This window comes from Saccostrea echinata, unplaced genomic scaffold (assembly GCF_033153115.1).
Source record: "Saccostrea echinata isolate AGI-Se365-2 ecotype Australia unplaced genomic scaffold, CSIRO_AGI_Sech_v1 ptg000004l, whole genome shotgun sequence".
NCBI lineage: Eukaryota > Metazoa > Mollusca > Bivalvia > Ostreida > Ostreidae > Saccostrea > Saccostrea echinata.
The window spans coordinates 2,107,982-2,124,039 of record NW_026889753.1 but is presented as its reverse complement, the minus strand read 5'-3'; the positions used below and the strand labels follow the sequence as shown (position 1 = coordinate 2,124,039).

Sequence of the window (16,058 nt, the reverse complement as noted above, 5' to 3'; positions counted from 1 at the left end):
AACCTCGTTAAGTCTTTCCTTAAAAACCGTTTAAGTTATGGTGTCACAACAAAAGTATGGATGGACAGACACTGTCACAAAGTAATTCCTATTGGGCTCTCGCATTTCATGCATCGCCCTTAAAAACCGATTGAAAACATACAAAAAACTGACACATTACCAGTGGTCTTTGACCAGTAGGGCTAAATATTATCAAAACAACTAAGATTAAAGTCATATTTCTAATCATGAGAAGAGGCCACTTTATCAATTATTAAAAATGTTTATTCATGAAATTATGCAAATATTTACATGAAATGAAAACAGTGACCAGTTATAAAAATTCAACCATACATTGTCTTGTGGATTATACAACCAGATTTCCTGTTTTGTTAGAGTAACGTCCTAAATAAATAATGCTTTTGCAAGTGTCAGTAGCAAACTGACTTCTGCACATCACTATGATGAAAACATTCAAACACATTTGTGTATCAACTTGTACTTCAGAGGAACAAGATGAAATCCACTAAACAAGAAGGATGATGAAGGCTGAGAGCAATTTTGAAGGAAGGATGTTTACTTAGAAACCGTGAACCTGAAAGGAAAAAAAAAATTCAAGTTGTTGCATAATACACATGTACTTCAACATTCCAAGCTATTGTTTTTATTTAAACAATAAAATGCTTTCTTTGGTTACAAGTTAGTACGGAAATTAATGTCGCAGCTGTTGCAGAAAAAATACATAACCCGTGTAAGCGTGTTATGTAAATTTTTTTCTGCAATAGCTGCAAAGTTAATTCCCATACTAACAACCAAAGAAAGACATTTTATTGTTTATACGAGGGTTGTTAGAAAAGTTCGCGGACACATTGATTTACGGAAAATCTATTGTGTACTGTAAGTATGACTTATATCTGATTAAATTCCTATCTTTTGTTTATTAGTATGTAAAAAATCAGATCCATTTACTAAAATTTTGAAAATTTACAACAATTTTTACTATGCGGTCATAGGAGTCACGGAGCAATCACTTGACGTTAAGTGACGTGACAACCAGATTTCAAACCCGTTAAGCTTTTTCATAGTTCTAAATATCTTTCATTTCTTTCGACTTTTCTTGTCTATTTTCTACTTAAAAATTAAATATCTTTATCAAGACATGTTACTTTTCTTCTATAATGTCTTTTGTGCTGTTTTGGATATTAGTGAGATCTTAAAATAAATGTCTACGCAGTTAAGAGATCAGATATGGAAACAATGCAAAATCCATAGGCGCAACGTCCATACGATAAGTTGGGTATTGAGGTATCGATTGAGTTTATCATTAAAAATGTTAATCCTTCCATTCTTATAAAGCTACTACCAATTGAATACTTTTGTCCTTTATACGTGCAGGCGATTTCCAGCAGCATCTAGAAGCATTTTAGTCTATTTTTAGACATTTTCCTGTCTGCACACATAATTTTTTGTAGCTCGGTGCTCCATGACGTTCAATGACGTTCCCATTCTTGGCTTTTTTTTATGCGTTGATTATTTATAAATGGCTATAAAACAGTCATACACCCTCCAATTTAATTCAAAATTTCGGCAAGTGACGTTTCATGAACACTGTAGCGACAGGTAAAATATCATAATTCTTTCTGCGCTACAACTGTGCGATTTTTTATTTCAATAAAAAGTATATGTAATGTAAACGTGCGAAAAAGTAGCATGCTCCGTGAAGCATGTTTTATCAAAATAATAAAGCTGTATATTTTTTAAGGATCACCGGAAAACACCAAATCTTTGTATATTTATTTGAAAATAGGTAAAGTTTTTATCTGGAGAGTTTAACCAGTTTCATGCAAATAGCGCGCTCAAAATAGAACTTGTCCGCGAACTTTTCTAACAACCCTCGTATTTAAATCTGTATAAATAATCATTGAAAATAGGATTAATTATTGTATTATTGATATGTACGTCGTACGTTTCATTGATGGAAGAGCCACTGATCAAGAACTCTGTCAAGGTGATATGCCTAGTGTTGTTCAACAACTGATAAACGGCATTGGTTTTCTTTAGAAATAAAGGAGAAAATATCCCGTGGATGTTAATATATTCAAGTGAAAGATTGACTGTTTCATTTTATGTTTTTAAAGGGGCCTGGACACAGATTTGAAGTCAATATTTTTTCAAATTTTCAAATAATAACATGACTTATATGTTGCTGTAGCATTTCACATGGAAATATAATAAAAAACTTATTTCATCTGGAAATTATTGAAACTACGAATTTCGGGATGCATTTGATTGATATATCCTTGCACTTTCTCAAAGTAAACTTTATCCTAAAATACTTAAGAAAAGTAGAAATTTTGTTGTGTATTAATGAAAAATATTTAAACTATAATCCAGAAAAATTCAGAGTAGAAATGTGAGAAAGCAAAACCAACTCACCAGTATAGTCAGTCCATGCTCAGTGATGTGTGCAGAGTTTAACAAAATGAACACATCCAGTGAAAAGTAAAATGAGACCTGTTCAACAGAGCGAACGTTCACGAGCACTTGCCAAAATTCCTTATACCTCCAACAGAAATGTTCACGAGCGCAAGCGCTGTTGAACAGGCCTCAGTTTTTGTAAACAGGGCACGAGCTTGTGATTATTAATGTTGACATTTCACCAGGTGTGTTCAATTTGTTAAACTCTGCACACATCACTGAGCACGGACTGACAAAACTGGTGACATTATGGGAAAAACATTTAGCGTATAAATTTTTGATATTATATAAAACATATTTCTAAATTTGAAAATGATTCAAAAAAGTTATTTTAATACGTAAAATAATATCATTTTAAAACAAAATACACAATTATAAAATAAAAACATTATAAAATAAAAACATGTACATATTATGTTGCGTTTGACTACGTACCTTGAGCTGTTCTTCCCTCGCAATTCCAATTTCTCTGAGGAAGTCTCGAATACGATTTCTTTGATCTCCCTGTAGCTGAATGACCTCACCATATTCTGGATGTTCCACCACTGTACCATTACAGGCAAATTCCTGAAATGTTGCAAAAACAGCATTCAGTCATTCACTTCCGATTTACATAGCAAATAATATATCATTTTTTATATTTCACAGATTGTTTCTTATCATGTTCATTGAACATAACAGTAAAACTTGTTTTGTAAGAACACAGATAAATATAGCAAATTTACAAATGAAATATAGTGAAAGGTTTTTTTTTTAATCAGCAGCCAATTTCTTAACAATTCTTGTAAAATTTACAGTTAAAAAGAAACCAATATGACAAATTTACGTATATAGTAGGGATGTCAAATCGGTCAATATTTGATAATCGGTTACTCGGACGATTTTCCGATCGAGTACCTGGGTACTCGGAAAAAGTGTTTATACATGTAAAAGTTTGAGACCTGTTTACCACATCGATTTTTTCTTTCGTTTATAACATGCTGTAATGCATGTACAATTTGTACATAAACATCGAGCCCAACGAAAACGATTTTTTTTGGTACTTAATTTATTTATCAAACAAACACAAAAGACATGATCAAATAATACACCAATAATTACAAATGCGTTACAGTTCTTATTTATGAAGACTATTTGGTCAACGGAAGAGAAGGACGCAACTTTGTAATGATTAGACTAGCGAGAGAGAATATCTTTGGGAACCGAGGGAATGGACTCTGTAGTGATCGCGAGTCGTATATTATTTAGGTTTGCAAATGCTTTCTTTGTGATAACTCTGAAAGTTAAGCATGTTAATTTCTCGATATTTACAACTCCAACCGTTATGCATAAATTATTCCACGTTTCGAACTGCCGTTGATGCCCTGGTATGCACAGCAAACTAAAAAGTGATTCCTTTAATATATGGTTGTTTCCACCCTATGCGCTTTTAAATTTTTTTTAATCTTCGATTATTTATAAATATTTATTCACTTTGAACAGTCTGATGAATCGGTAGCGGTATTTCTATGTATGTCCGATTTCGTTTCCGTATGCTAATTGAATAATCATAGAATAATTAATAGATCATAATTAAACGATGTTCATTGAAAACAAATAATGAAAGCCATCTCAAAAATTAGGGTCACAAGAGGTGAGAATGGCTGTGTACAGTGTCCAGTGATTAATTACTGTATATACACGAACACAGCCACAGGCGATAACGGGTATTAACTGGTGTAGGTGACGGTAATTACTGTATAGACATGGACAATGCATATTTAAATCACATTTTTTTGGTAAGTTTTTAATAAATATATGCACTTTGAAATATGAAAAAAATATACATCCGAGTAACCGAGTACCGATTTTAGTATTCGATACTCGGACGTTCGAGCGAGTACCTGGTTAACCGGGTACTCGTTGACATCCCTAGTATATAATGAACTGATTTCGTGTCTGTAGAAGTTCAAAATAAAGTAATTTATATCTTTTATAGTAAATTCCTATCTCAAAATTTAAACTATTCAACTGACATTATTTTTTGTATTTATATTTGAAAATCATCTGAAAACTCTTGTATTTTATACTTCCCTGAACATATTCGGTAGTCAAACTTGAAGAAAAAATTATACTGTGAATTTGTTATATATATTTTAACAAACTCGTTATATTGATACAACGAATTACAGACATAGCGAAAAAAATTCACGGATTCCCAAGAACTTTGCTATAACAGTTTTACTGTATCACTTCATTACTTCAGATGATTTGTTTTCTCTTACACTATTATTTCTTTAAAAAAATGAGCTTTAAGGACATACGCAACGTAGTTTGAACTTTTGTCTTTTTCCCTGGAGTTGAAGAGTTCCAATACTTAAAGGAACTGTGTGTAACATTTTAACGTCTATATATGGTGTTGTACACTTCTTCTAAAACAAGTTTGGATGAACAAAACATCTAGAATATATGTTTAGTAATTTTTGTATATTTTTCTTTGAATTATACAAGAATTTTCATCAATTGATATCTTTTCAAAACCCCTGGTAAGGCATGCTGATTTTTTGTCTACGAACATCTGATGGCACTATAATCTTAAATTAAGAATATCTTGAAAATTTATCAGTAGGTAAGGTACATTGCGTATGTCCTTAAATTGAATCAAAGTCATTTAAATAATTTAATTTTGAACCAGAAATAATTCTTCTGTCTACCATAGGTCAAACTGGTGAGTAACTAAGGAGGAACCATTACTATTTCAAAGTACACCTAATTTGTATCCAATTCAAAATAGGTAACATGTAATCACTATTTAATAGTGAACAAACCTCATATTCCTGAGAGATCTGAAATGACCAAAAGTGACACCACTCTGAGGAATAAGTAGTATTTGTTAGCTGACACTTTTGTGTTGCATAAAACTTGCTTATTCCTACTGAAAGTATCCTACCCAATTGTTTTTCTTTAGAAACAGAGATATATTCCTGCTCCAACATTATTTTATACATCTACAGATGTTGGGGTTGCCAAACTACAATTCATTTTCAATTAATTTCATCCTTTCCTTTGAGATCTGTCTGAATTCAGAGGTTTAAAAGTTTGCAATTTTCAGAATCACCATAACATTGGCATTGACAACAAAATATGCTTTTGTATTTCTAATGTTTTGTCCCCCTGCTTTTCAGTTTTTCTAAAAGTGACAGATATTAATTTGGGTCTGTCCATCTTTACCTCTGTCTGTAACACTTGAATTCATTTTGGTCTTTTGTATGATATATTTAAAAGTCCCTATGACTTGAAGATCTCTATTGATATGAGGTTAAAAGGTCAAGGTCTCAAATTTGTATATTGTTTAAATTTGTTTATGGATAATATCTTAAATTAACATCTGTCCTCAAGTTGGTGACATAATTACTTAGATAAGCTTGTTTTTTTTTGGTTTTGTTTTGAATCAAAATATACACAGTTACTTACAGTTATTTATAGTGTCTTTGTACATGCCTGATTTTTTGGAACATGGCAGTTATCAAATACATCCCTGCATATATGCTGGGTTAAAAAACATTATTAATCTTTCATTGAAAAAATTCCTTTAGTATCTAAAATTTATGAAACATTTTCTTCATTTAACTTCCATAAACAATTCTAACAGGCAATCACAGAAAATATAAACACCACTACTAGCTAAATTTTACAGCCAGGACTTATCTTTTCTCTCCAAAAAACTGGCAGATCCAGTCCCCAACACTAAACAGAGATACTTCCCAGCAAACATTTTCAAAAAGGGGATTGGGTAAGATGGCATAGTAGCTCTGTGATAAAGCAACTGCACAGCTAGCGAGAGGCCCTGGGTTCAAGTCCCAGTCCAGCAGACACTTTTCTCAGTCTATTATATTTGGTGCCCTTCAACAAAACCCATGAGTGGTCTATAGAAGTCTTAGCGAGACTTTTACCTGGAAAACCTCAAGAAAAATGTTTAAGGGAGATTGGGTACATTGGCCTGGTAGCTCATTGGTAGAGAGCCTGCACAGTTAACAAGGTCCTGGATTCAAATCTCAGTCTGACCGACACTTTTCCCTGCCTTTTTTACTTTGAATGTATGAATAATACCAGATGCAAGAAATTTCACAAAACACATTCACCCCAGTAGATTTAGAGTTACTAGGGTGACGTTAAACACGTTCCCTGTCTACATTAATCAGTGAATCATCATGCTTATTTCAGAATTTATGTGCTATGGATAATTACTAGGTTATGATTTTTTTCCCCAAATTCATTCTTAGTTTCAGTGAGGGTTATCCATGAAGACTTCCATGATTACTTTTACTGACAAATATTTTCTCCTGCTGTATCAGTCGATAAAATAAATTTTATGCACTTGCCTTTTTACAAGCTTTGACAATTTTTTTCAGGTCATAGTCTGTTGAAATTCCCTGTACTGTTGTCAGGGTTTTCCTTCCATTTCTCTGCTGGATTCGGATGTGAATTAAGTTTTCTTGAACACCGGCATTACCATCATCTGTTGATGCTTCCTTGAATGGATCTGTAAAACATTAACATGTATCATGATTTTGAAATATATGTAAACTTTACATTTTTTCTGAATATAAACACAAGAAGCATATGAAACATATGAAACAGTGATAAATCAATCATGTTAATCTAAGGGCTCATGATATGCATATCAAATCATGAGGTATATATCACAATACTGTAGAAGTTAATTTGTCTTACTTGAAAAACCTATGTACAACATAACAAATTGTCATTTTCCAAAATGGCAGAAAACAAGACAGATCTAAACAGTGTTAAGATATTTGTTTAATATTTTCTACTACTGTGGAGGTTAGAACACAAAAATATGTAGACAATCATTGACCACTGTATCATGATACATGACCATATCATGATACGTATCATATCATTAGATAGCTTGCAACATCCAGGCCTAATTAACAAGATGTTTTTATGAAACACTGATGTCTGTATGGCAGAAAGATTAATGTATTATTTTCTTATACGAGGGCCGTTCAAAAATTACGCGAACTCTGCTATTATTTACTCTTACAGATGTCATATAGAATTGAAATTTCACAGGAATACATTTCTTAAAGATTCCAATAAATTCTAGGTAAATTTTCTTGATTTTATGTAATATCTCATAAAATTATTACCGTTTTGATACTGCTGATGGTGATATATGGAGCACGGCAAAAACGTTGAAAAACAAAAATGCGGTATCCAAAATTTTATTCCTTTATTTTTCATATTTCACGATATTATTCAACAATTTTCTTAAAAATTTCTTTTTATTGTAATATTAAGTATTTAGATTTCTGACATAATATTTGAAGTATGAACAGAAATATTGTAATTTTTCTCTGATGTGACCCCTACAAAATCAACTGCAAAAATGACGTCTCGTGATTTGACGGAGCAGGGCACTTTTATCAAATCATGAGTCATGCTTGGAAAACGCCAACCGAGACCCCAAATAAGCCTGATGACACATATAATAAACCAGTGGAATTTCCGACACATCTCTACAAAACGTAAAAAAAAAAAAAAAAAAAAGAATTTAGACTGTTAGACCTTAGCCAAAAGGCAATCCGGGAGGGATGGAAGAAGTTCATTGGCAAAACACTAATCTGGACTGTTAAGAATGTGATTGAGATCGACTGACGTCAAACTTTACTTCAGAAATATCTGCAGTTTTGGGGTTTAACACAAACTATAACACACAATACTAGTTTTATAGTTTTGTAGTTTTTAAGTTGGTATATGGATGTTTAATCTGAGTGGATAAGGTATCCCAAACTATACAATATCAAATACTAAGGAGAAACATTGAGAAAATGAAAGCTCCCATTTTTTAAAATACCCGTGACGTTGAAGGTTTTACTGCGCTGTGACTTCATGATATGTCCTGTTAAATCACCCGAAATTAATACCAATTTACAATATTTTGATATGAAATTTTGATGACCATATATGAAAAGATTCTTTCATATTATTTGTGACTTTTTGCTTGATTATGTCGTCAAATATATTTTTTGTGCAATAATTCCGCGTAATTTTTGAACGGCCCTCGTACATTCTAACGTAAAACTTTGACAGCCTATTGTGACCCCAACCCATCTGGGGGTCAGGATTTGAACAAAGTTGAAACTTGAACCTACACTCTGTATAGAAGCTTTCAGGCAAGTTTTATCTCTACTGGTCAAGTGGTTCTTAAGTATTTTTAAAAGATGCCATTAAATTTTCACTCATTCTTAATTACCTCCCCTTGAAAGAGAGTGGGGCCCTTCATATCTATTTCATCTGTTACAACGATCAACATTTCCAATAAATCTTCTAACAATTGGCTGAATAAATACTTCTAACAACATCTTTAACAATTTTGATTCTCTAGACTTCATTCATATTGTACAATTTTTGCATTCTTTACCGCATCCGATGTGTCTAGTAAAACTTCCAACAATTGGTTGAATTATAATGTTTCTAAAATCCAAGAACCAATAAAATTTCATGTTACATTTAATCAATAAAGTAGGAATAAAGTGAAGCAAAAACAGATATAATCTGTATAATCGCAAAATACTGAGATACTTAAAAAGCAGAAAACAAGTTTTACAGTGGATTGAGCAAATCTAAATAGCGGAATTCTGCTTTAAAGTGGAAGAAAAACATACCTGAAGTATAGTCACTTCTTGAATTATTGCCATTCGATTCATTGCCATTCTTGCATGTATCACCATTATTTTTCATGAATATTTTACCTAACTATATAAAATTCTCTTTATCCAAATTTGCATACTGCCATCTGCCACCCTATTTTCACAACAAATGTCCATTTCAAAGTGTCAACTATCTCAATGCACTGCCAGATGCAGCACAGGGGCATCTTATCCACTCTGTTCTCTACTACACATATAATAAAGTGTCCCGCCACAGCATGATACACCCGTCAAATATTGTTCAATTGTCATAAACAGCTTAGAGTGCAAGAAAATCATGTCAACCTTGATACAAGGATTTCAAGAATTTTTCCATTCCTTATAATATTTGTTTATACATCTCCTGTGGTGTAGGCATTAATTATAACAAATATTATATTATAGATCCTCAACTGGTTGTGTTAGAGCTTGACAAATGCCCCCCCCCCCCCCCCCCCCTGCTTTTAGATTTGCAAGACATGATGCTCTGAATTAGTTAATTTTTCAAAAAATTAAATAAAAATATCATATTAATTAAACAATATCAATTTAGTCTTAACAACTTAATCTAATCTATATCAAATTAATATTAAAAATAAAAGGCTGGCCATCAAATGACATATGCTAAAAACTGACAAGCAGTTCTTCTGTCTAATTCCCAAAGGATACAGATAAGAGCTGCTTGATCAGAGATCCTCTAACAGAAATGATGAGACAGCTAGCCTCCCTATACTGAACTCATTAATTAATCTTTAACTGGATGCATGTCCACTCATTACTCCCAATGGATGAATGGATCTATACATACTATCTGCTTTGTAGTACAATAAAAATGCATATTTATGTTATTCTGAAATTAAATTTGAAGTCAAAGATTTTTTTTTTAATTTGTTACACAGATTTATAAAAAGAAACAAAAAACTTCAGTAATCTTCATGCAACATTTTTAATAAGGTTCCTGCATTACTCTAAGATTTGTAGGGACTATCTACCATAACTAAAACATTTTTTTAAATACTTGATTTTTTGTAGATTTAATGTTAGACTGGTTTTAAGCTGCAATTCATACTGTACATCGGGCATGCTGATTCCAATATCACCCACCCACCCCTTCCCGAGTAAAATTAGTTTTAATTATATTATACAATATCAAATTAGTTTATTATACAATATTAAATTAATTTATTATACAATATCAAATGTTTTAATTACTTTTCAGGAAATTCATTTTAAAAGTTAGGCTAGCCAACTATTTAATCCAAGATGGCTGATTCTTTTTGCCCAGTTCCCAAGAGATATAGGTAACACCTGCTTAATCAGAGATGCTCTACGAGTTAGCTCCTCACACTAAACTCATTAATTTCTCTCTAATTTGACATGCAATTTTCTGTTCTCAAATTCTCCTTGACCAGTGCTTGATAATTACACCCATGGGAGAGGTGGAATTTCTCTTGTAACATTACATTTGTTACAGATTGCTGTAAAGTATATAATAGAAAAAATAAGTATTTTCTTGATTTAACATTTTTTTAATAAGGATACTGCAACACTCTTGCATTTTTTAGGATTGTGTAATCTAATAGTAAAAGGACAGTTTTTTTTTTTTATTTCACTTATTAAATCAAAGGTCACAGTGACCATGAAATAGGTTGCTACACACCTTCTACCTAAGATGCATAAATTGGCCAAGTTTGATGATTCTAAGTCCAACAGTTTTCTAGTTATGAGCCGGACAGGATTTTTCCATATTTGGCCATAGCATCTTAAATAAAGGTCAGAGCGATCCACTTTAAATGTGCGACACACCTTTTATCCAAGAAGTATCAGCTGACAAAGTTTGATAATCCTAGCCCTAATAACATTAAAGTTATGAGCCAGACACGAAAAAAGCTACAAGATGGATGGATATGAACGCCATAACATAATAAGTCCTGTCTAAAGACAGACATATAAAAATACACAAAAGAAGAATCGAAAGTAGGACACGATTTGTAAACAAAGTCAAAAAACAACTTACTTGAGAAAAGTTATACAAACTCCTTATATGCACTAGCGCAAATAATGTCCTAGTACTTATCCAGGCTAAAATATTCCAAATATATCCAATGTAAATAGCTTTTATCCAAATAAAACTCCAGCTTTTGCACAGTTTGAAACTCTTCGCCCAAGAAATGATAACTCATCCACAGACGACAACCATCGTTTTTCGGGAACTTTTGGGACTTTTTGTATGGAGAGTGGTAAATTCTAAATAGACAGTAAAACGTCTGAAAAAATATTCATCTTATGGTAAGCATGCATGGCTGTAGGAACCTTGGGGGGGGGGGGGGGGGGGGTGTGTGCCCCCCCCCCCCAATAATTTTGCTGATATATAGATTACTATATTAAACATAGATACTCTTTATATACTATATGCTTGTGCCCCCTCAATAAAATGTCTGATGACCATTTTTTTTTTTTTTTTGCTTGTCGGGAAATTTTTGGTAGTGCCCCCTCAACTGTCAACTGAAAAATGTATTGCTGTGCCCCCCAAACTGAAATTGCTTCCTACGGGCCTGGCATGAAGATAATATAATTTTAGAGTCATTTAATTATCAAAATTTATTACACCAAATTTGATTTTAAAATTTGAATATATATTTTATAGAATTTATGAAAAAAGAAAAAACGGAAGTTGTAGAGTTATCTTTTCTTGGGTGAAGAGTTTCAAACTGTGCAGAAAGCTGGAGTTTTATTTGGATAAAAGCTATTTACATTGGATATATTTGGAATATTTTAGCCTGGATAAGTACTAGGAGATCATTTGCGTAAGTGCACAGAAGGATTTGTATAACTTTTCTCAAGTAAGGCCAAAATAAAATTATTGTTTGTTTGGAATTGGCCCCAGTGAAATACATGTACAACCCGCTGAAAAACTTTTATTGGCAAAATTTTGAAAATACTTTTTTTATCGTTTTACCATCTTACAATGTTTATTACGAGGTAGTTTGTTCATCAAAAAAGCTTTTTAAAATCGGGTTTGAACTCCACATTAATTTAACAACACCAGTCAATAAAACCCTTTCTTCATAGTATTTATGATATAGCGATTAGAAGATCCTCGACAAAATGAGAGCGGCCAAAATGTCAGACCAGGCTGGATGTGTTGAAGAGCCGAGCTAGCATTTACGAAGTTTGACGCTGACGCTCGTATGCTTCTCCATAAAAATGAATGGTGAATTAAAAATAACTGAAATGATATACAGTTTTAGTAAACACATAACCTGGAAAGAAATGTTGACAGAGATTGCAAATTGAACTTGACAAGTCCGTCATGTTGAAATTAAAAATTAAGGTTCAGTTCAGTTATCATACAAATAACATGGATCAGAAATATTTTATCTCAATATTGATAGCGAGCGGCATGAAGCGCCGCTCGTCACTGTGAGCTCTAACGACAACCCCTGGGCAAAGAGAAAATTCGGACTACTGCACATTCATTCAATAGAATTTTTTTCCGCAGTAACTTTGGACCCACAATGCATCGACTGTTTAAGCTATGTTCTCGCGAGAATGACAACAAAAGTTCAACAAAAAATAAACTGGTCTTGATTTAATGGATTTGATTTAATGCCGATAAATAGTATACAAAACGTTCATTAAAACATGCTAGCGTTCAGGCTTTGGTTTGGTAATGCAACTTACATACGACGTCCTGTGACGTCAGAGTCTAGACGTACAATATGTCACGTGCGGTTTGAAGAGATGGGTCTAAATACAGTTTATAAAAGTATCTGCGCTCGCCCTAACGGTCACACCGTCAACATATTAATAAAGGAAAATTGTTGTCCGTCAGTCTGACAAGTGTTTGAAAAGTAATGTTAAAATTGATTCAGCATGAAAAACACACTAGATCACATCAAGCACCCCTCTCCTTTTTCCATAAAACAGCCCAATTCTAAAGAAATTTCGTGTGGATATTACTGTTTATAATATAATTATAATCCCCCACCTTGACAGAGGATTATACCAGACATTCTACGCAGATAAGTACAACTTTGCAAAACTAGTTAGGATGGGAACATTTCTACAGTAAAAGATGGAATGTGTCTGCAAGTGTAATTTTTTTCTTATGGAAAACTACAATTTATTGTAACAGATCGAAGTTATACTCTACTCAAAACAGCTGATGTACATTGTTTATAATCCTGTCACTTTTTGACTAAATCACGCAAGTTCATCGCTTAAGTACAGCCAACTCACCAAAAGAAGCACCAAACGATTTGTCGATAGTGGTCATAAAAACGTTTTTGTGTTTACGGATTAGGTAAAAAATGAAAAATAAGCCGTGTATCTAGTAGGATGACAGTGGATTTTGACGGACTTCTATTAGGATCTCCCTGACTTCCGCTTGCTCTGTATACACAACATTCAATGACGTCATTATTTATTTATTTATTTTTTTAAAGCACACATTTTTTATAAATATTCTCTATAATAAGTATTGTTAGTTAATTTCCAAAAATATTCTTACAGTGAAAACAGAAAATATGTAGCTTTGATTTGGATTGACCCGGATATGAAAGTTTGACCCCAAATAAACTTGAGGCGAACTAGGGGTCGAGGTAAGCACGAGTACCTGCTCCTTCTTACCTTTTTTGCTTTCTGTCAGAGAGACAATAGTGTTTACATTTTTTAGAATCTGACAAGTATTTTTATATAGTATACTAGCAGAGGAACCGTGCGATCTCACAATATCTTTTGGTGAAACCTTTTCCTTACCTCACCGTGCTCTGAATGCAAGGTTGAAGGAAAACATGTTCGTGGGGTATGTATTGTGGTTATAAGCTCTATATAGATAGATATAATCCCAGAAAACCATGGAATAATCAATTGTGCAATGCATAATACTTATATATAACTTTTTAGGTATGAAAAGAAGTCAGAAAGCATGAAAGAACTCCTAGTATCGTTTTCATCGGTTGTATAAAACCATATCAACACTACATGAATGATTGCGTCTTAGCCAGCCATTTTAGAAAGCCCACAGTGAACACCGCCTTCAAATGGACGCTTATCAACCTCTAGAGAGTGGCGATGACGAAGAGTAAAGCTTGCATACAGTAGCTGTTGAACAAGTTATCAAAAATCGTAAGTGTATAAGATGTTGATGTAAGGTTACAAAAAAATCTTACCATAGTCACATTGATTGTTTCAAGCAAATATGAATATTATTTGTTTGGATTATTGACAGAACATTGACTTGCTCGTCTTGTCAGTGACTGTAGGTACATTTCAATAATGCTGAAGCTACTTAATCCATAAAAATGAACAGGATGCTTTCCAGACATTAACTTAAGTTGATGACAGCAATAACAATAATTTTATGCAAAACATTCTGCATCTAATGTAATTTTGCCAATTAAAAACTGATGAAATTTATGATATTCCATTTATTTGGTAAATTCTTTAACTTAATTAAAATGGAAAATCCTAAGCAAAAATATACAGACTAAGATTTAAAGATTTCTGGGGGAATGACATATTTTGTATACTGGAAGAATAAAAGCTTCATTTCAAAATTCATTGTACAAAATCTTTTATTTGTGGACGTTTTTATATTTAAGAGTACGAAAGATATTTTTAAACACAGCATTTATTTTATAGGAAAATTTTGATAAATGCATATTATGATAAAGGTGCTTAAAATGAAACTATAAAAAAGCACAGCAATAAAGTGTTCTTTAAAATTTGTAAGGGACGAGAGGAAATGTTATCAATGATAAACATAATTGTCAGTGTATCTGAAGCAAAACAAATTTATTAAGGAGTGTGGTTCAAAAGCATTTGTGTATGGATTTATGCATTACAATGATTGTTTTTTTTTTAATCACTGAAAAATAATTTTAGGTGTGGAAACTTGTATTAGTCAATCAGTGTAGTTGTTCATTTTCAAGGACAGCAAAATGGCAGAAGGCCATGAATTCTTCAATGGAATTTGTCAACAACAACAGCCAAGTCATTTGAAACTATGATTACTTTGAGAAACTTTGAAATGAATAATTTGCATTTTTGCATATTGATGTTATTGTCAAAGAAAATTCTTTTTTGTGCATTTTTATAAGTAGGTCATGATTATCTGTAGTTGATATTGTAGAAAATATTTATTTTATCTAAAATTAATTAAATACCAGTAGGTGCTTCTTTCTTTTGAAATAAAAACCAACAATTTTTTTTTCTTCAGAAGTGTGTGAATGATACTTATGGCCATCATTAAAAATTTTTGTTTGATGTACTTTGAACCACATTTTTCAAGGTGGGTAGGTAGGTAGGGTTTTTTTTTTTTTTTTTTTTTTTTTTTTTTTTTTTTTTTTTTAGCATTTTTAACATTTTTTTTTTCAGTATCTTACAAATTGAAAATTGTCATAAGAATAAGAGACTTAAAATTCATTGATGTTTTCATTATACACTGGTTAGAAGATATTTGTGTTTGACACACTAGACAGCTAGACAGATTTAATATATTAGATTTATTGCTATAAAAACTTTCAATCAAAAAAGCATCCTAGAGAAATTTTAAACCTTAATTTTAAAATGATGATGTCAGTTTCCCTATAAACCCCCCAAAATTAAAAAAAAAAAATTGAAGTATTAAAAATAATGATTAGGTGGGGGGCGATTTTGATGGGTTGGTTGGAGAACAAACAAATTATTTTTTATTGTTGGCCCACAGGATTGCCTTGATTTGCTCCAATTAGCACACACAGTTTTGTTATAACCAGACCTCAATTTAAATATGTGCATGTTTGATGCTCTGAAAACATGGCATGCTAGGCATTAAAATATGCTAAACATTTCTTTCCAAAAATCAAAAATTAAAATTCTTTATAACTCTGAAGTTCAGGTAAAAAATATATAGATGTGCAT

At 32.3% G+C, this 16,058-nt stretch overlaps 1 protein-coding gene and 1 long non-coding RNA gene across 2 annotated transcripts; one reads left to right on the top strand and one right to left on the bottom strand.

Moving 5' to 3' along the window:
* Positions 1-242: 242 nt before the first annotated feature.
* Positions 243-13,557, bottom strand: LOC133178993 (eukaryotic translation initiation factor eIF1-like). The gene is made up of 4 exons (XM_061313662.1): positions 13,395-13,557; positions 6,819-6,979; positions 2,893-3,024; positions 243-574 (listed from the first exon to the last, which is right to left on the bottom strand). Exons 1-4 carry the CDS (start codon positions 13,429-13,431, stop codon positions 560-562), a joined length of 345 nt encoding a protein of 114 aa, XP_061169646.1. The 5' UTR covers positions 13,432-13,557; the 3' UTR covers positions 243-559.
* A 165-nt stretch (positions 13,558-13,722) lies between these two features.
* Positions 13,723-14,272, top strand: LOC133179381 (uncharacterized). The gene is made up of 3 exons (XR_009720108.1): positions 13,723-13,756; positions 13,855-13,959; positions 14,061-14,272. It is a non-coding gene; the product is annotated as an uncharacterized LOC133179381 (long non-coding RNA).
* Positions 14,273-16,058: the final 1,786 nt, after the last annotated feature.